The sequence below is a fragment of the Pleurodeles waltl genome, chromosome 3_1 (assembly GCF_031143425.1).
Source record: "Pleurodeles waltl isolate 20211129_DDA chromosome 3_1, aPleWal1.hap1.20221129, whole genome shotgun sequence".
NCBI classification, from domain to species: domain Eukaryota; kingdom Metazoa; phylum Chordata; class Amphibia; order Caudata; family Salamandridae; genus Pleurodeles; species Pleurodeles waltl.
Genome location: NC_090440.1, coordinates 579,503,840 through 579,526,275, shown reverse-complemented (window position 1 = coordinate 579,526,275; position 22,436 = coordinate 579,503,840). Strand labels below are relative to the sequence as shown.

General features: G+C 44.3%; 1 protein-coding gene across 1 annotated transcript in view; it reads right to left on the bottom strand.

Annotated features, from left to right (window-relative positions):
* Positions 1-22,436, bottom strand: part of TRPM5 (transient receptor potential cation channel subfamily M member 5) — a 462,539-nt gene that overhangs the window by 105,865 nt on the left and 334,238 nt on the right. The window contains exon 21 of the mRNA XM_069221458.1: positions 5,871-6,003. Coding sequence (XP_069077559.1) covers positions 5,871-6,003 — 133 coding nt within the window. The remainder of the gene's footprint in view (positions 1-5,870; positions 6,004-22,436) is intronic.

Genomic DNA, 22,436 nt, shown 5'->3' with positions numbered 1-22,436 from the left:
ACTTCTTTATTTTGTCTCTCACCTTTTCTCACCATGTCAGAGGGACAGCAGAAATGCTTCAGTTTGTTTTGATTCAGTGGTGACATTTCCAAGTTGAAGATGCTCTGTTGCGTTTCCTGTGACGCCCGCTGCTCTGGGGACCTGTGAAATATTCTATTACAAGCCTACAGCAAAAGCATCCGTAATTCGAACATTTTACGAGACACTTACAATCTGCCTTTTTTTCCATGACCCTGGATAGAGCGTTTTAGCTTTTTTTCTCATCCCCATTCCATTTCAACATCATGAGAGGAAATCATAGGCTTACTTCTAGAAAATGATTGTTTCATAGTTTTAAGTTTCTTGGTGGCCGGTGTTTCAAGTAAAAGAGTATGCAAGGTTCGTATTGCCCACTTCAGATGAGCAGTTTGCAACCCAGATAGCCTAGTATTCTTTTGTGTAGAGTATAATAGATCGCACAGGTTAGTTTGAACTTTATGTCTTGTAGTTTATGAAGAGAGGAGTAATGTGATCAACTTTTCTCACCCCAGAGATTAGTCTAGCTGCTGTACAGAGAGATCACACCTAGCAGCGAGTTGCCATGGCACAATGTTAAGAAAGAATAAGTCACTCGTTTGTAGTTTTCTGCTGCTCTGAGCCATGTATTACCTTTTAGTATTTTTGATTGCATATGGGCTCGTTTAACCCCTTCGTTGCCAGGCCTTTTCCCCTCCTGTGCCGAGCCTTTTTTTGGCTATTTGGGGCAGTTCGTGGTTAGGCCCTCATAAATTTTTGTTCACATAAACTACCCACCCAAATTTGCGTCCTTTTTTTCCAACATCCTAGGGATTCTAGAGGTACCCAGACTCTGTGGGTTCCCCTAAAGAGACCAAGAAATTAGCCAAAATACACTAAAAATTTTTTTTTTTTTTTAAAAATGGGGAAAAAGGGCTGCAGAAGAAGGCTCGTGTTTTTTTCCCTGAAAATTGCATCAACAAAGAGTTTGTGGTGGTAAAATCACCATCTTCCCAGCTTTCAGGAACAGGCAGACTTGAATTAGAAAACCCAATTTTTCAACACAATTGTGACATTTTACTGGGACATACCCCATTTTTACTATTTATTGTGCTTTCAGCCTCCTTCCAGTTAGTGACTGAAATGGGTGAGAAATCAATGCTAGATCCCAGAAAGCTAAACGTTTCTGAAAAGTAGATAACATTCTGAATTCAGCTAGGGGTCATTCGTGTAGATCCTACAAGTGTTTCCTACAGAACAAAACAGTTGAAATAAAAGAATATTGAAATTGAGGTAAAAAAACAGCAATTTTTCTCCACGTTTTACTCTGTAACTTTTTCCTGAGATGTCAGATTTTTTAAAGCAATATACCGTTACGTCCGCTGGACTCTTCTGGTTGCAGGGATATATAGGGCGGTAGGTTCATCAAGAACCCTAGGTACCCAGAGCCAATAAATAAGCTGCACCTTGCAATGGGTTTTCATTCTATTCTAGGTATACAGCAATTCATTTGCTGAAATATAAAAAGTTAAAAATAGGTATCAAGAAAACCTTTGTATTTCCAAAATGACCACAAGATAAGGTGTTGAGAAGCAGAGGTTATTTGCACATCTCTGAATTCCGGGGTGCCCATACTAGCATGTGAATTACAGGGCATTTCTCAAATAGACGTCTTTTTTACACACTGTCTTATATTTGGAAGGAAAAAATGTAGAGAAAGACAAGGGGTAATAACACTTGTTTTGCTATTCTGTGTTCCCCCATGTCTCCCAATAAAAATGGTACCTCACTAGAGTGGGTAGGTCTAGCGCCCGCGACAGGAACTGCCCTAACACAACTTGGACACATCACATTTTCACAAAGAAAATAGAGCTGTTTTTTGCAAAGCGCCTAGCTGTGATTTTGGCCTCTAGCTCAGCCGGAACCTAGGGAAACCTAGCAAACCTGCACAGTTTTGAAAACTAGACACCTCGGGGAATCCAAAATGAGGTGACTTGTGGGGCTCTGACCAGGTTCTGTTACCCAGAATCCTTTGCAAAGCTCAAAATTTGGCCAAAAAACACTTTTTCTCTCATTTCGGTGACAGAAAGTTCTGGAATGAGAGAGGAGCCACAAATGTCCTTCTACCCAGTGTTCCTCCAAGTCACCCGATAAAAATGGTACCTCACTTGTGGGGGTAGGCCTAGCGCCCGCGACAGGAAAAGCCCCAAAACACAACGTGGACACATCACATTTTCACAAAGATAACAAAGCTGTTTTTTGTAAAGCGCCTAGCTGTGGATTTTGGCCTCTAGCTCAGTCGGCACCTAGGGAAACCTAGCAAACCTGCACAGTTTTGAAAACTAGACACCTAGGGGAATCCAAGATGGGGTGACTTGTGGGGCTCTGACCAGGTTCTGTTACCCAGAATCCTTTGCAAACCTCAAAATTTGGCCCAAAAAATACTTTTTCCTCTCATTTCGGTGACAGAAAGTTCTGGAATCAGAGAGGAGCCACAAATTTCCTTCCACCCAGCGTTCCCCCAAGTCTTCCGATAACATTGATACCTCACTTTTGTGGGTGTGCCTACTGCCTGCGAAAGGAAATGCCCCAAAACACTAACTGGAAACATCAAAATTATCAAATACAAAACTACCTGTTTTTGCGTGGGGGGCACCTGCGTTTTTGGTCCTGGGCTCAGTAGCCTTCTAGGGAAATCTACCAAACCCAGACATTTATGAAAACTAGACACCCGAGGGAGTCCAGTGAGGTGTGACTTGCGTGGATCCCCCAATGTTTTCTTACCCAGAATCCTCAAATTTAGCTAAAAAAATCACATTTTTCCCACATTTCTGTGTGGGATCACCACACTGGTACTAATTTGATACCACCCAATGTTTCCCTCAGTCTCCTGGTAAAAATGATACCTTTTTTGTGTAGGTGGGCCAAGTGCTTGTGAAAGGGAAGAGCCAAAAACATGTTGCTATTGAGGGGGAATCAAAGGGGGTCCAAAAGGGCAGTTTGCAAAAAAAAAACATTTTTAGGCTGACAAGTGCATTCGAAGTTTTATCAGTATAGATGAGACAGTGCTGGGTGGTAGGAATTTTGTGGATTCCTGCAGATTCTGCAAGGTTCCATCACAAAAACGTGGGGAAAATGTATGATTTCCAGCAAAGTTGGAGGTTTGCAGGGCATTGTGGGTACAAAAATGGTGCTGGTGCATGTGAAACACACCACTCTGGAATCACCCAGATGTTTAGTTTTCAGATGTGTCTAGGATTTTTCTGCATGCAGCGTCCCAAAGTCCATAAAGTGCAGCCCTCACAATTCCAAGTGGGATGATTTTGAGAGTTTTACGATCCGGCTTTTGAAATGCTCTGAGAGACTTCAAAGGGAAGGAAATTCCTTTCAGCCTCTCAGGGCCTCCATCACATGATGATCGGAAGAGAAATGCTGAGCTTCCAGCGCGATGACGTCATCAGACATCACTAGGGGGGGTCAGTGAGGGTCGGGGGTGGAAGGGGAAGGGCCTCCCCTTCCATCCCTGCCTTGGGGGGGGGCAGGAGGGAAGCCCACAGAGGGAGCTCAGTGCTGATTACGTAATGGTTACGTCCTCGGCACATGAGCACTGTGCCGGTGGACGTAACCATTACGTCCCCGGCACATAAGGGGTTAACTAGTATATTTATGTGAGACTATAGGTAGGGTTTTCCAGATGGAAGTGATTTTGCACAATTCATAATTTCCATATTTGGTCTAGTGTTCTCAAGGTGTTGAGCCATTGTTGAACCAGGATGGTACTATTCCTGGGAGAAATCAGTAGAAATTCTGCTTAGAGGGGGTTCAGATGAAGGTGATTTTGTGTTGTCCATGGTTGACTTACCTTCTGTGTTTGCAATAGAGACAGGATGTAGTTTGTTGATGAGATTTTTATGCAGAGTTAGTTATCATCAGCTTGAAAATGGTATTAAGATTTTGAGTAGGTTAGTGTTTTGGCTAAAGTTCTATATATAGGTTGGAAAGTGTTGGTGATAGTATGGGACCCCGGGGTACTCCTTGACTTAGCCAAGAAATATTCAACTTTTAACTCTTTGCCCACTATTTTAAACTTGTTCATATATTACCCAATGAATGAACCAGTTTAAAACAGTGGCTTCTAAAATTATTATTTCTCTGAAAATATTCATGAGTTTGGAGTTGTTTACTGTGTCAAAAACTACTGGAAGGTCCAGATGTATTATAAGGCATGACACATCAGAGTCTAGTATGTGAAGAGAATCTTCAATTATTTTCATAGCCGATTCTTTGCTGCAACTTTCCCTGAAGTGTGATGGACACTCAGTAAGTGTTGTCTCCAATTAATTGTTGTCACCAGGTAGAAGATTGTCCCATAAATAGTCTTGCTAAATTTGCAAACCTGTATGAAAGACATCACCATCCTATCACCAGTCCATAGTGGACTTAAAGCAGACTGCTCAACAAGCAAACAAGTCTTCTTGCAAATATTTGTGTGCAGATTCTGAATACAAACAAAAATAGGCCTGTATACAGTCTTCCTGACATCACTGAAACATTCAGTCACAAGGACACAGACCTATTGTGATGGAAACTAAAGAAGGAAAACCTACACACCCAAGTGATAAATTCTCTTTGTAAACTATAGTATTGCTCATCATCTCAAATATCGCTTGACATTAACGGTTAACTGATGAGGAAATTCACCACAAACATAGGGATGAAAAAAAAGTTGCCTTCTCGCTCTTACCCTTTTCAGCTTGGTGTAAAGTAGAGTTTTCACCTCATTCCTACTTGAGGTGATGAAACTCCTTCTCTTTACTCAGATAATTCTGTGGTCTTAGTCAGAACACCCAATGTTCTGAAGGAACTCCTCATCTCTGTTGCTATCCTACTGCAAAGCCAAAGCAAATGTGGTATAAACAAACAGCATTCCATGGTAAATGTTTGGTACCCACTTTGCGCACACATTGCCGTAGAGCCAGACTTTCAAACAACGGTAGCTGCTCATATGCTGTCTGGGACCGTATCACATTTCCTCATATTTTCGGATATTATAGGGCATTGATTTTGGAAGAGTCCCTTAAGATTATGCAGGGACAGAAATGAAATCCTGGAGGATTGTGTGATTATGTTCCATCTTCTGGAAAGAAGTAGATCATTGGGTAAGAGTCTTCAATTCATCTGCTGAAAGAGATGCTGATAGAAAACATGGTTCTTTTTCCTTCACCCAATCCTTCAACTGCTGAATGATGTAGGTCGGTGCGTCTGCAAATGTATTTAAAACCCTCAAGGTCACAGCCAACAGATACGATGTGCCTCAAAAAATTGTTCTCTAACTAAAGCGCTTCTATTTGGACTTGGAGGTCCAAGTTTGATGCCGTTATCAGGATACACATCAAAAGTAAAATTTTCTATTAAACATAGTTGTCACCTCCTGACTTAGAGAGGTACACTTATAGAAAACATGGCTACAAAATAATCTGCAGTGATGGATCATTCCCTGTAGTCCATTTCTCGCAAAGCATTCCTTCAAAATTAGTCTACTTTCCCCACCCATACGCTATATTATTGTGTAATCAATTCAATCATTTTAATTATGTGAATGGCTCTATTACAAATTAAACAAAGTAAACATAGAATTATCCATTCACTACTCTGGAAAATCATACATAGTCCTTTTTAAATATATTATGGAAATTGCATTGTAACATAATGTTGATTATTTACTTATCTCGTTCCCTTATGAAATCTACCCCATTAAGCATGGTGTGTAAAATGGATGTATTACTTCTTTAAAATGGCTTTGATGCTGAGAAATTCAATCCACAGAATTTGCAACCCCATTATAAACTTAGCATTACTCAAAAAATCTGACTTACTTGTAAGATGTTTTCTTAAGTCTTTCTTCATTGCTTTCGTTTTTCTTTTTTTCCAGATTTGCAAGATATATTTCTTTCTGCAACGCTTCCCATGCAATGATTTTTTTATCAAGGTCCTCGGGCAAATCTCTTTCTGTGTAATTCAAAAAGTGCTAATTAGATTTTGAAGTGTGACCACTTTTTGACGACAAGGAGGTTATAAATTTATTAGGTGCCAGTATGCCACTGTTGTTACTTTACTTTTTAAAATAGTGACTTTTATATGTGTGGTAGCAATACAGTCTTGATGTTATGATTTTTGTCTTGTGTGTCCGCATGATGCAGTGGCAGGCAGAAACTCTTTGGTAAGGCACTCTTTGTTAAGAAGAGCATCTCTGTGCCACCCAATCACTTTAAAATGCTGGGGATGATTCGATAGATGTAAGAAATTGGGATGTTGGTTGAGTGGCGAGGAAGCCTTGGTCAAGCAGCAACGACAGACATTGATTGGGCGAGGCACAACCCAAACGTAAATTAACCTGTTGTCAACTCTCTGGTAGCATGGCAGAGAGAATACAGGCTTAACTCAGAGGCAATGTGTAAATTATTTGTGCAACACTTCAGACAGCAATACAGTGGAAAACACCACACAAGGAGGACCCCACAAGAAGTTAGAAAAATAGAACTTTCTCTACTAAATAAAACCAGATTAAAAAACCAACAAAAATTCAGCCAGAAGAGGCAGAGATATGCAACTTTACAGATTTAATTGAAAATAGTGCCACAAACCATAAAAAGCCAACTGTGGCTATCTGGCCTCATAGGACCAGGATAGTGGCACAAGATCACACCCACTGCGTTGTAGCATAGGCTGGTTACAGGGACACAGTTAGGCTGGCTGAACAAAGTACCTTAAATCCTGGTTTGTTGAGCATTGCGAGATTCCACATCGTGGATGCATCGTGGAGCCGAATCGATTTGTCAGTTCCAAGATGCAGTGAAACTGCAATGTGAGGGCCTGCATCATCATTGAGGATCCCGTCAGCGGGGCTTGCAAGTCCATCATTGAGTATGTGGCCCACAGTCCAGGGGATGGGTCAGTTCCAAAGAGCTGCGAAGCTGCGTTTTGGAGTCCGGCAGCGGCTTCGAGGCTGCCATCGATGAAGGATGCAAGTTCCTTTGCTGAGAATGCATTGCACAGAGGCGGTTCCAATAAGCTACTGTTCGATGTTGGTTGTTGCAAAAGGTCCAACTCACGTAGCGGTGGCCATGAATCGGTTCTGCTTAAGTTTGCTGCACACAGCAGAGGAGATGCATCAGTTCCACTGGATCCACAGAGGCGAACAGAGCACCATAAGGCCACTTCTAGAGAGCCAGGACAGGGGTGACACCACTTGGGAGGGTAGACTCACAGTTGGTAGAGTCCACGTGCAGGTGCAAGGTTGTTGGAAGCCTGTTGTGTTCCTGAAGCTTCAGTTAAGGAGGCTACCCAACTAGCCCTCAGAGTCACTCTGTGTTCTGGATTCAAGAGAAGCGGTTTGAGTCTTTCTCACCCAGACAAGAGGGCAGCAGGTAGCATGTCAGCACAGCAGGGCAGAAGGCCTTCAGAGCAGCAGTCCAGCAGATTGGCAGTCCTTTCAGCAGCACAGCAGTTCTTCTTCCTGGTAAGGTATTCACAGGTCCAAATGTGCACTGAAGAGTTGGTGTCTGAGGTCCAGTATTCATATCCAGTTGTGCCTCCAAAATGGGGGGAAGCTTCCACAGGTATGCCTTTGAAGTGCACAGGTGCTTTGCTTTCCTGGCACTCGCTCCAGACTAACTACAGGGAGTGTGCACCCTGTGGAAACAGGACACAGCTTATTCAAGTCTATGCGGGGCTGAGCCCAGCTCCTCCCTCCTATCCTGCCAGTGATGGCCTATCCAGTCACACCTAAGCACCCCATTGTGTGGGGCTTTCTCAAAGGAATAAACAAATCCCAAATGTCAACTACATCCAGTCATGTGACACAGAGACAGCCTGCAGGCACCAAATGGATAAGGCAGGAAAGTGCCAACTTCTAAGAGTGACATTTTCAGAATTGTGATTCAAAATCTGACTTCACCATAAGTTAGGATTTGTCATTACATTTCCAGAAACACAAACATAAACTGGTTATCTTTTCCCATTTGAAAATTTCAATTAAAAAATGTAATAAGGTAACTCCAAAGTTATAAAGTTGCAGTAATGAAAAATGAATTAAGAAGGTTTTTCAACACCAGGACATGTAAAACTGAAAAGTAAATGTCATGCTTTCTAAATACATTGCAGGCTGTTTAGGGCCTACCCTAGAGGTGATTTTTCTGTATCAAAAATTAAGGTTCGGACATGACAAAAGGTTTATTTTACCAGGTCAAAATGGCAGTTTAAAACTACATACGCGCTACAATGGCAGGCCTGATACATGTTTAAAGTACTACTTAATTGGGTGGCACAATCAGTGCTGCAGGCCCACTAATATCATTTAATTTACAGGCCTGAGGCACTGGTAGTGCCACTTTACTAGGGACTTACAATTAAGTTGAATATGCCAATTGGATATAAGACATCCTATCATATTTTAAGGAGCAAGCACGAGCACTTTAGCACTGGTTAACAGTGGTAAAGTGTGCAGTGTCCTAAGGCCAGCAAAACTGGAGGTCTGAAGGCAAACAATTAGGGGGAAACACCACTAAGGATGCCAGGTCTAACAATAGACTAAACCGTATTGCCACAGTCAGCACAGACATTGGTGTAGTTGTCCCCAATAACCCACATGAGAGTTTATAACTCCAGTTAAAGTTAGTTTGGTCAATTTCAGATTTGGACCGATTCACTGAAGATCTTTCCCACTTCAGCAGGAAGTTGCTTGATGTGTGGTGCCTTCCAGGCCCTGATGGAGTTTGTTTGTCTGCAGAGCTCAAGCACCAATTGGTGTACTACGCATAGAGGTGTGGTATGAGTGCTAGTGAAGATCAAGGTTTCTCAAACTCTTTCATCTTTTGGAAGCAAGACAATCCTAACAGGTGGCACCAGGGCCACCTTTTGGCATGGGTGAGCTTGGCTCAAGCCTAGGGCATCAATCTACAGAGGGGCACACAGAGCTGTCTGCATTATGGTCAGGCAAACAGCAGTACCTCTCACAGTTGGCATCAGTGATATAGTGCAAAATACTTTTTATCATTTAAATATGCTGCATGCAGTGCTTTAATACTTTGTCACCCCCCTTGTTGTCCTCCCATCTCCCTGTCACCCACTGCTGGCACTCAGAAAAAAAAACCATCCCCAACAAACAACTTGGCATTAGCATGACAAACCTAATCTGTGGGTGATTAAGGTGAGTTGGGGGCGGGCAGGGAAGTGAAGATGTTTGTGTTCAAAGGCCAAACACTGAGCCAGGGACTGAACTGTGAACACAGAAGGGCTTCTTTGCTGCCTCATTTTATTCAGCAGTGAGGGTGTCACATGTCTTTCTGCCCAGGGCGCTGTCCGAGCAAGGGCCAGCTTTGGGTGGCAAAATATAATTCTGTCATTTGAAGAAGGCTAAGTTAGTGTGCATAATTCTTTGAGTAAACTGGAAGAAGGATCCCTGATTCACCATCGATTATCATTTACTTCATGTGGTTCAGCATCATGCATACTTTATTCATCATGCTACCTCTCATTTCTTTCATCTAGTATCATTTACTTACAGCAGTGGTTCCTCCAGAGGAGCATCAACCCCCACACACTGCTACAGAAAGTTAAAAGGTAAAATAGTTATAAAATGATTTTACTACTATTTTTTTACTCTCTTCCAAACGGAGTGTGAGGGCTGGGTCAGTGGATCTTTGCTATTGATTGGCAGCAATGAGGAGTGGCCACTTCAGTTTGAAGTGTGCATGTAGGTTTGGTCATTTATCCTGCCATGGGCAGTCCGACATGCCCAATTCAAACCTCTCCAGCAGGGTTGGGGAGCAGGCACAGGCCTCCAGTGTCTTTTGGGGCGCTGAGGCAGCCTGCTCCAGCCAATTCAGCCGCTTCACTCATGCTGGTTAACAGCATGGGAGCAGCGTCTGGATTGGATAAGGTAGTTGGCTGTGGGACCTCACGCTCGGAGAAGGACTGGAAAACAACAAGGACATGCTACATGCTAAGGTAAGTAAATCTTTTATTTTTTTATTTGTTAAATATGTATTTTGATGTACTTCATGTATGCATTTTTACATATTACGCCCCACCATTTTTGCCAACCGCCACTGTTTAATTATCATTATGCAGGCCAAGTCAGATGTTTCCATACAAATTTCACATTTTACAACGTTGATATACACATGACATACAACTATATGACGACATGAACATTTGACAAAGGTGATTTCATGCACTTCAAATTGTGAGAGTATGCAGAGTGAGGCTTATTCTGAACTTTTGTTTTCCAGTAATCTTTGTTTATAAAGAAAAGCCCATTACTATTTTCCCTCTGCCTGGGTGCTTTCAAGTGTCCTTAGCCTGGTGCAAAATTTCACTCGTTTAAAAAGTACTCCACCGCAAAGCCAACGCTGAAAATTCACAAGATCTTCTTCCGAGTGTACACGACATTTACGTAATTCGGGTGTGTCAACTGAATCCTTAAAAGTGACTGTTCCTGCTGATCTGTGTTTTGTCAGCATTGGAAATTGTGGATGTTACGTCTTTCTCATTTCTTAGGATACTACCTCAGTTCTCAGTTTGTTTAACTTGCGTGTGCAGTCAGAGTCTGTATTTCGTTTGGAATTTCCATTTTCAGGGAAACATATGCTGTGTCTTCTTTCTAGCAGCACTGCCTTATGGCACATGCTTTCATCTCCAACAGGTGGCATAATATCGTTCTGTCATTTAAAGAAGATTACGTTAGTGTGTATATCTGTTTGAGGTCCCTGTTGATAGCCGTGCATTTTCTTGTGGGTCATGTACTCATCAAATGATTGTAAGGGACGATACTCTGCGATACGCTTACATACATTTTCCATATACAAGGAATACTGTGTAAGTAATTTCTTAACTGCATGATAGATAACATAGAATTGTCTTAACTCTCCATCTGTGAAGTACATGCATTTATCAAAGTGTCCAGATATTTGGAATATTTCTACAATCTTCATCTGTCCTATGCACACAGGATCATTTTTAACGGACAATATTGTAATTCGTGATGCTCTGTTTCCATATTATCTTTTTTTGCCAAGATGCAATTTGATCCTCTCCCAAAATCTATTTAACCGAAGAGTAAGCCTCCAGTTGCTTGGAGTAGATGGACGGAGAAGTTTTTACATACATGAAGGCCATGGAAACAGCCAAAATGTTGTTCGCATTTAGACGGTTGCGTTGTTTATTGGTCATTGCCACAGATAATACCCCAGCATGGGGTAAGGTGATAATAATGCATTTGACGAGGCATTATTGAGAATTGAAGGGATATTTAAACCAAATGTTAGTACTGCTCTGGAAAGAACAAATTATATATGCATACACAGAGAGAAGGGGAGTCTGTTGTTAAATCTTTGACTGCTCTCAGAGCGCTTTCTATGGCATGCTCTTTCGTGGGAAGGGCAGATAAAATTATCATAGACCAGATCATTATGAACATACCTAGCAAGAAGATCCAAGCACAATTGTGGGTATTGGGAGGTTCCCAAGTTGCAGGATGCTATTTCAACTGCCTAGGCCATGGTATAGTTTGAAACCAGATGAGAATTGGTAATGAAGCTAGAAGTGAGTTGAAGGGTGTAGGGGTGTGCAGTTTGAGTCAGTAAGAATTGGAAGAATAGTAGTAAAGGGGATAGAAAAAATAAAATAGAATGCACAATGGAAAAAGAGGAACGTGGTGGTTCCAAGAACGAATTTAAGTGTGATATCGATGAGCTTTGAGTGTGGTTCAAATACATTAAAGCAATGGTTGAGTGTGTGGGGGAAGTCAGAGAATGACCTCCCATGTGTCAGGTGTTAATTCTATCATTTACTGCTTATGGTAGATTCTGGTTTGCAATGGATGATCACTGAAAGGAAACATTTCATGAAATCTTTGGGGGTTTGATTGAGATAAAGGCCATTTGATGGTGGTAAGATTAATGTATTGAGTTTTAACAGAATGATCCAGCGTTTTAAAGCTCAGTGTGCTCACACTAAGTTGTATGCTTCTCTGAAAGGTGTGAATATTCTTGGGTGGAAGAACTATGGGCCAGATGTAGCAAAGGTTTGCGACTTGCAAACGGGCAGAATCGCAATTTGCGACAGTGCAAAATCGGAAATGGGATGCAAAAAGCCCATTTCCGACTCGCAAAAAGCGATGTGCCCCGTTTGCGAGTCGCACCCGTTGCGATCCCCTTTTGCGACCCGCAATGTGCGTGTCGCAATTTGCGACTCGCAAAGCTTATGCAATTGCAACTCGCAAATTGCGACTAGTCGCAAAAAACCCAGTTTGCAAGTCGCATTTACCACTAACTCAGAGCAGGTGGTAACCATTACCAAAGTATAAAAGGAGACCCAGAAGGCATCTGGGTCACTCAAGATGGCGGACATATACCTGATAGCAGTGAGGAGGAGAGTCTACGCAGCCCAGCAGAGGAGGAGGAGGGGCCACAGACAGGAGAAGATATATAGAACAAGGCAGACCCTTTTCCAGCAAACTGAAGAGGAGATCTATGCTAAATACCGCCTTAGCAGCGCTGCCATTCTAGAATTAATAGATTTACTAAAACCACAGCTAGAACACAAGACCCTGCGTGGCTGCGCCATCCCTACGCATGTGCAAGTACTATGCGCACTGCACCTCTTGGCATCAGGGAGCTATCAGGGGGTCATTGCCGTGGGAGGTGGGGTATCCCAAAGTGCAGTGTCAAGGTTCCTCAGGGCATTCCTAGATGCCTTAGTAGCGCACAGGTCTCAGTTCATATACTTACCAAGGAATGAGGCAGAAATTAACAGCACGAAGCTGGACTTTTACCGCATTGCCCACTTCCCCCAGGTCATTGGATGTGTAGATGGGACACACATTCAAATATGCCCCCCGCTAATCTGGAACATATTTTTCGCAACAGAAAGTGTACCCACTCACTCAACATACAGGTTGTTTGTGATGCCCATTACGTCATCACGGACATCGTAGCTAAGTTTCCAGGCAGTACCCATGACTCCTACATTTTTAGACATAGTGGGATCCATCAACGCCTGGAACGTGGGGAGTTTGGAGACGGATACCTCCTAGGTAGAGCTGCATACACCTTGCAGACACACACACAGGTCACTGTGCACGACTATCTGGACTTACTAACAGTGTACTTTTGTGCCCAACAGGTGACAGTGCATATGCTCTAAGGCCATGGATCATGACTCCATTTTTAACACCCAGCAATGAATCAGAGAGGCAATACAACAGTGCGCATAAGAGGACCAGGAACCTGATCGAGCGCACCTTCGGACTCCTGAAGGCAAGATTCCGATGCCTCCACCGCAGCGGAGGCGCCCTCCAATACACCCCCATTACCGCCTTCAAAATTGTGGTCGCATGCGCCATCCTCCACAACATAGCCACCAGACGTGGGCTACCTCTCACCCCTGCAGACCCAGATCCTGATGAGGAAGAGCAAGAACAACCACACCGCCATCATGGGGATAGGAGTCTAGCTAATCAAGGCAGACTAAGACGGGAACACATCGCAACGCAATATTTTGGACGGTATGTGTAAACTCCCACCATACTCACCCATTAACCAGACACTCCTTTTGTTAAGTGGAAGAGAAATAACAGTTTTAATAATGTAATGGATGAACTATATACATGATTCAATTGTCCATGGGCAGGGAAATGCCAACCACTCATGTGGCACATTAAAGCCATGTGCCACATTTGTTTGTCCGGGCTGTTGGCTAACTTCTCCTGCCCCTCCTGCCAGCCTGGCTGGTCCCAGCCGCATCTATGGTGCTCTGCCTCCCATTCCTTAGCACCCTACTGTCAGTGGCAGAAACACTGCTCACTGTGGAGCCCTCTTCACTATCTTGGGGTGTTTCCCAGGTGGCCCTCGACATCTCACGTGTCTCCATTAGTTCAATGATATGTGTGAGACGTCCCAGGCCCCTGGCAACATCCCCAGCAAAATGGCCCATCTCAATTTGCAGGCCAACTGTCCTCCTCGACAGGCCTGTTGTGTTGATGGCTAGCCTGCCGATTGATGTGGCCATCCTGTCCAGTCTTAACATAATCTGCCTATCCCTGCGCCGCCCAGCCTCTGCCTGACCCAGCAGTCCGGCCGCCAGTTCCCTGATGGCAGAGGCAATGTCCCCAGTGTTCTGGCACATCAGGTCCATCCGCCTGTTGAGGTGCTGCATGCTTGCCTGGTTTTGTCTTTCAATGCGGTGCAGCACCCCACTGATCCTGCCCAATGTTGTGTTTTGCAGGCGCTGACCCCGCAGCAGATGTGCCTCACTGCTGGTTGGAGGATGATTCCGGATATCAGACGCTCTTGCCCTGCGACGCCTGCGCAGTGGTGGCTGCCCTGTCCTCGCACCTGTATCCTCCCTGGCTGTTGCTGGGGCAGCTCCTGGCGTTGCTGTTGCAGCAGGCGTTACAACTGCAGGAATGCTGCTGACTATGCATGTGGGGGTGCTGGAGGGTCCTGGGGTGTCCTCCTGGGCCTGGGTGCTTGGGGTGTAGGGGGTGTCTTGCTGGAGACCTGTGGGACATGGGGAACACACTGTCAGTGTCTAGTATCTGTTGCACAATTCCTAATAAACATTTGCCTATGCACTGCCTATTGGACTACATTTCCCATAATGCATCATTCTGGCTTTTTCTACCCTGAAATGGAGCTAATTTGGTTGTGCATGCACATGTGTACATGGTGGGTGGGGTATGACATTGATAGGGGTACAGGCTTATCACATGGTACTCACTGGTTGATGTGCTGGGCTCTGAAGTGTCCAGGTCCCCAAATCCACACACTGCCTCCGGCTCAAAGGTTTGCTCAATCCTGTCTTCAAGGGGTGTGGGTGGTGGCACAGATGATGGTCCCCCTCCAGTGCCTCTCATCTCCCGGAGCCTTTCTGCCACCCTCTCCTTGGTCCGGGAGCGGAGGTCATACCACCTCTTCCTTATGTCCTCAATTGTCCTGTGGCTCACCCCCAGGGCATTGATTTTCTCCTGCATTTCCTGCCAGATTTTTCTTTTGGTGGCCTCTGGAACAGTGAGGGCAGCTCTCCCAAAGAGCTCATCATGGTGCTGACAACATTCTTCGGTCAGCACCTCAAGCTCCCTCTCTGAGAATTTAATTTTCCTTTTTCGGGGGGTTCCCTCCATGGCTGCTGCAGCTAGCTCAGTGTGCAGACTGGCAGTTGTAAAAGGGTGTGGTCCAGCCTCCTCCCAGGTGTATTTGTTAACTTCCTGCCTGTGATGTCATCATCATGTGCCAGGAAGTGTTTCCAGAGTGTTTTGGTGTGCTTTCTGGAGTGTTCTGCTGCACCTGCAAGCAATTTTGAGGGAACTCGCAATTTGCGACACCAACTCGCTAATTGCGAGTTTGTTTTTTGCACACTCGCAAACAGCGACCTCGCAATCTGCGGACTCGCACACAGCGTTGCAAGTCCGGATGCGAGTCGCTAAATCGGACCGGTTTCTTTCCTGGCATACCAATTTGCGAGTCGCATTGACTCGCAAAATGCGACTCGCAATTTTTTTGTTTCGTACATCTGGCCCCATGGGAAGTAAGGAATAATTGCGAATCCCAGGAGCAAACAGCAAATACTGATATTGGAAGAGGTTGATAATGGTGAATAGATAATTGGACAACCCCCAGAGGTGTTTTCAAAGTGATTAGGACTCTTGAAAGGATTTGATCATAAGATAAAGCTGAACGAAAATGGCATGCCTGTAAATCAAAAATTAAAGGGGTTGGCGTTAAGTGTCAGAAATGATTTAAAAGAATTGCAGGTGAGTCTGATTAAATAAGAGGACATAAAAGAAATTGACTCTTCACAATGGTGGCCACCTTCAGTTTTGATTTTTGGCCCGCAAGGCAGGTAATACGTTGACATTGTGTGTAGACTATAGGGCTTTTAATGCTCACATCATTACTGATTGTCATCTTCTTCTCAACATTAGTAAAATGGTGTCTGCACTGGAGAGGGCAAAAGGTTTTCCACCTAAGACCTGAGGTTTGCTTACCATCAGATCTTTCCTGCAGCAGAGCCTAGGTGTCTCACTGTATTTCATACACCACTGGCTCTGGACCAATTCAAAGAGATGCTTTTGGTCTGTCCTAAGCTACATCTGTGTAGCAAAAGGCACGATCCACATATTGTATGATGTGGAATCACATGTCAAGTGCTTTCAAGATGATATGGTGATATTTTCAAAGGATGAGTTGGACCACAGGGAACATTAAACAAGGTTTGCATTGAGGGGGAGTGATAGTAAAGTGTTCAAAGACAAAGTGGGCTACCAGAGGAATATGAGTTCAAAGGAATGGTGTGGTGCCAAAGTATCTGTGTTGAATATGATTTGGAAGGCCACACCACCAGACAAAAAAGAAAATCTATTATTGTTTGTCAGTATGTAAGACTATTCTCTGTATGTTTGAAACTTTGTTGAGAAAATTGAATTGTTGAGAGTATTATTGAGCAAGAATGTTGTAACTGGATGATGTATAAAAAAAATAACTAGATAAAATCAGAAATTATTTAGGCCCCATGACTCAAACCATTTGGTGGTGTTTGCATCCAGAACATTGAGTGAAACTGAGAGGAGATTGTTGTGTAGCCATTTTAGTTATAGCTTCATGCACGTTATTTTAGCACACTAGGCTTGCCACTGTGCAATTTAACATAGATCTAATTTATTCAGCTTTGTTTATTATTTTAGGGATAGCCATATTTGCGATCTTGTTTTATTTCTCTCTAGCTAGCTATTATTTGCTTAGGCCAGCGCAGTGTTCTTAAACAAGCACGCTGTGCTTCTCTAAAGGCTACAGTAAGATAGGTTATGGGTGAACGTGGTAAACGTTTAGTCTCTGGTATTCATAGAAACACACACATCCTTACATAGGGACATTGTCTCAGAACATCAGTTGTTTTATTATAAGTTAGAGGGAGATTCCAGCCAGAGGACCACAACTGTATGCTGATTGTTGAATGCCCCGCTATAGCTGCTTATGCAGACTTCAGGCCTTTGCTCAGGTATGGGGGATGATGTCTTTCCAGAGGAACTTGAAGGGCAGAACTAGAGCTTAACATGCTGTGCTCTAATATAGCCTAGGTAGGAATTTGTTTATTGACTCTAGTGACAATATGGTAGCGTTATTTCTATGCTTTACTCTCCTTGTCACTATTTTAATCCTGTCCTGCTTTATCGTCCTGGTTATTGCAGTACATGCTTTATTATCTAAGATGCAGTTGCATCATTAAAAACCTTATTGAAAGATATACTGCCTCTGCTTTTCCTTGTACATGTGAGACTAATGTAACTGAGAGAAACGGATGAGACCTGAGTGACAACGATTTCCCTGAATAGTCTATTGTGTCATGCGCTCAGCTGCCCAATCATCCCTGCTCTTGGGTAGAGATGAGACACTGCTAGTTGGCCGGAGCAAATCCCGGATTGGGGCGACAGTTGTCATGTGTCGAGGGTTAGAGTCAGTCTCCCACCCCACAGGCGATTCTGCCGATCAAATCCAGTAGTCTCATTAGAATAATGAGAGCCTATGTGAGTGGCGCTGCCAACGTTTGGTCAGGCTCTAATTTTTGGGTCCTCCTGGGTATCTCTGTTTCACTATATACAAAGACACTTCAGTGCTATGTACGGAGAAGTCCTTGGTATCGAGCATTTCCTCCTCAGCTAAATACGGAACACCTATCTGATGCTGGAGGTTGTTCAAGCTTGAACTCTAAAAAGGATAATCCCCATTTGGTGTGCTTATCTCTGAACAAACTTACCATTTATTATGGCGAAACCACAACAGGTAGCAATTGCAGTCAATATGAGACCACCCGTAACTGCACATTTAACGGCGCATGGCCTAAAGGCCCAGGGGGTCCAGTCATATTTGTTGTTGACGCACATGCAGCTTATAGAACAGAACTTTTTTTTTCTTGGGTCACATTTCCAGCAGTTGATGGGAACTCACATACATTTCATCACTATACACCTGCAACCGTACCTGCACAATACAGAGCATATGCATATTTAGAAATACCTCTGTCTTATCAAGAAAAATAATAATTGGCTTGCTGGTTCCCTACCACACACAATTTTGCAAGTTAGGTTATGTCCTCTAAGTAATGATGGTCCTTCCTGGCCTTTATTGGCCACTTACACACCTCACCCTGCTGCAGCGAACCTAACAGTAGCTGAAGTCCGTCGCTTATATGCTGATCTGACGGCAATATACAGACGATTAGTACAGTTTGTAATGCAAATATTAAACACAACCGCACACGTGCTGCACCAGTGCAACCACAGGCAGTGACGCCAGGCCTTAACCCTGCAACTTTACATTTGATCATGGGTAAGGTACCCGCCAAACGAGAAGATGAAGCACTGGGACGTTCCTCTACAGGATCAAGAACGCAAGCTGCCAAAAATTATCATGGAGACCTACTCTAGCATTGGTTGAGATAGTCTGGGGGCCAGACCAACAAAACCACAATTTCAGGGTAAATCTAATAAAGATTCTACCAAGCAAGCTCCTGAGGGTACTAAGAAACACTGAGATAAAAAACAACAAACTCCTAAAAAAGAAGGGGGATAATCTCCTCACACAGACAAGCCACAAAATAGATATAATCTCAGAAATAGAGATAATATAAAAATGCCTGACAGATATCAATATACTGATACACGCCAATCTCGTTCCTTTCAGGACATCGGAAAAACTCAATGAGAGAGGTGGGCAGTCAGAGCGAAGAACTGAGTACGTGAAACCGAGACAGGAATCACAACGCTCCACAGAAGTTTCTGATAAAAAGGAAGAGAAACTTCCCCAACAAAAACAATTAAAAAAGAAAAAGGTGGCAGCAGCTGCAGTTCGACATGCCACTCAAGAAGAGGGCTCTCTTGAAGAACAAAGAGTGGCCACTAGTGCTACTAGACAGCGCGGCAGAGATCACAATAGTTCGCCGGAATCTTCTAGAGCATCTGATAGGGTGTACAAAGTAACGTTACAGTTAGAAGGAGACATTGAACGCACAATAGACCCAATCTTTTAGGACCGCGTCATAAACATATATGATACTTTGCTGGCCGAAAAGGACTGGCCGTCTGAATTTGTCCATACTTGCGCATATGGGGAAGATGTTATCAAACTTTCGTTCTCGCCCCTTGTTCCCGAGGAGCTCACAGAATCCTACACCATCGATTGGGCATTGGCGCAGGCACCCGCGTTATATCCCAACCACGTAAGATGAGCACCCGTGAGGGAAATCCTCACACAATTGGAATACCAGGATGTAATTGAACCCTGTGTCCCACCTATGAATAATCCCTTTTTCCCAGTAGCTAAACCGGACCATTCGTACAGAATAGTCTTAGACTACAGACACTTAAACAGTCAAACAAGCACATACACTATACAAAACTCACATAGCACAGCACTCATGAACAACATAGTGCGTAAAAAATACAAAACAACACTGGACATTTCCAGCTGTTTCTTCTGCCAAAATATAGGCCCTCATTCTGACCTTGGCGGGCGGCGGAGGCCGCCCGCCAAAGTCCCGCCGTCAGATTACCGTTCCGCGGTCGAAAGACCGCGGCGGTAATTCTGACTTTCCCGCTGGGCTGGCGGGCGGTCGCCTTCAGACCGCCCGCCAGCCCAGCGGGAAAGAGGCTTCCACGATGAAGCCGGCTCGGAATCGAGCCGGCGGAGTGGAAGCTGTGCGACGGGTGCAGTTGCACCCGTCGCGTATTTCACTGTCTGCGCAGCATGGGCACTGGGCACTGCAGGGGCCCCCAGGGGCCCCGCGACCCCCCCTACCGCCATCCGGATCACGGCGGTCGGACCGCCGGGATCTGGATGGCGGTAGGTGGGGTCGGAATCCCCGCGGCGGTGCAGCAAGCTGCGCCGCCGTGGAGGATTCAATGGGGCGGCGGTACACTGGCGGGAGCCCGCCAGTGGTGCCGGTCCGACCGCGGCTTTACCGCCGCGGTCGGAATCCCCATTGGAGCACCTCCGGCCTGTCGGCGGTGCTACCGCGGTCCTCCGCCCTGGCGGTCAAAGACCGCCAGGGTCAGAATGACCACCATAGTGTCTAAGAGTAGAGCCTTAACAAGTTGCAGCGCACTAGGTTCTCAGAAAAAAAATCTGTTGTTTGACCCAAGGGTACAAGAGCAGTCCAGGACTGTTTGCGGCTCGTGTGACTTCGATATTGCACGACATAGACCCTGAAGCATTGTCCTATGTAGATGATATCTATTTCACAGATGATGAACTACTGCAGCATTTAAGACAGGTAGCTCACATTGTTGTAGGATTTGCAGAGTTTGGCTACAAATTCAATAAAAAAAAAAAAAATAGCCTTCCTTAGCATCCTGTTTCTAAGATATGAGCTATCAAGTGAAGGAAAGAGCCTAGCATCACAATTCTTAGAAAAAATGCTTTCAGTTACAACCTCCAAATACCATTAAAAACTCCAATCTCTATTGGGTTTCCTAAATTTTGGCAGAACTTACATTACGTGTTATGCATCATGCATAAAACCTTTATATGACTTAATACGTCCGGACTTTTCAAGTAAATTTTGGACAGTCGAACATACACCCATGCTCAGAGCTTTGCAAACAGACATGCTTGCAGCGCAACATTCACACATGAGGGACAACAAAACACATTTGGTCATCAGAGTAATTGCTGGTGCCATTGGTTTCACCTATGTAAATTTCAATGATGGTGAAACAGTCCCAATAGCATACAAATCACATATGTAGTCAGCAGCAGAACAATGCTTTGCTCCCACTGAGAAAATTCTTACTGCTGTTCAGATGGCTGTCATTAAAGAAAGACCACTAGCCCAAGGCAAACGCATTATTGTCATTTCTTCAATTCCAGCCCTTGAGGCTGTTACCAAAGCCAGCGTTCCTAACACTAAAGCATTTCATCCACGTTGGATTCAATGGGCAACGTCTTTGACAGCCACTGATGTAGACTACATTTTTGACCCAAAATTACAAACTCAAACTCAAACTCAAAAATGTTTGCAGTATGAACTAGAACACCGAGTTCCAGCAAACACACTGCCTATTATTCAGTATCAAAGAGTCATGTACACTGATGGCTCAGCGCAACCTGCAATTGGCACAAAACATCAATACTCCACTGCTAGCACAGTCGTAAGTGGCTATATGGAGAGTAATACATTTTGTCCCCAGCATATGTTCATGCAAACCCTGGGGGATTGCACAGTACAACTAGCAGAGCTAAAGGCTCTGGTGATGGCACTGGAACATACGGATCCTGCACAGTTAACACTGGTTGTTTGTGATTCATACTACTGTGTCCAGTCCTTCAATAAATACCTGCATTATTGAGTCAGAATGGGTTCAGAGATTCCAATGGCAACACTATTAAACGAAGACTTCTGTGGGGGAAAGTAGCGGATCTAAAGGAGACGCTACCAAATGTCCATGTTGTACATACACTTGGACACCAGCACATTGGAATACACTTTGCTGGAAATACACTGGCTGATGAAGCCACAAAATCAGCAGTAGCTACGGCCACTGTTGCTGCAGTAACCCGCTTAGGTGCAAAACCGGCCAGTGACATATGGGCTGTAGTGAAAGTTATGGCTGAGGGTACGCCCTATCCAAAAGCATTTCCTGCTAGAAAGTCCTACCAAATGGGGAGGCTGCCTAAACGCTGAGGTAAAAATACCAGACGTAGGGGTTCGAGCAATTCCCAACAAAGAGATAAGATCAGAGTTGATTAAAGCAGCGCACGAGGGGGCTGCATCTGCCCATGCTGGTGTGGTGGCTACAATACAATTATTGCAAGCACATTATTGGTGGCTAGGTCTATATAAACAGGCCAAGCAGTATGTCCTTTGCTGGGACATCTGCCAACAAATTAAGGTTTTCACTGCTAAACGCCCACCGCACACAGCCCTCCTAATTTCCAACAAACCATTACAATGTGTGTACTTGGACCATTGTGGTCCCCTAACACTGGATAGTGCATACAAAAACATTTTAGTCGCTGTTGACTCCTGCTCCAGATTTCTAAGGGTGTGGCCACAACTCTCGGCTGATGTTCGGACTGTTATTAAAGAATTGCGAGTCTTTATTGGTACATATGCAGTTGCGACTGTCCACTCGGACCAGGGCTCTGCTGTCACCTCATGGGCTTTCAGGGACACCATGGCTTCATTAGGGGTCCAACTCCATTACTCGACTCCATTTCATCCCGAGGGAAATAGTGTTGTGGAGCGGCTAAACTGTGATTTAAGGCAGTCCTTAACAGCCAGTGTCTTAGGTACGGGTCGTAGTTGGCTTAACCACATGTATGGAGTCCAGAGAGCACTGAACAATCTACCTAGAAGGTCCCTGGGGGGTCATACTTCATATGAGT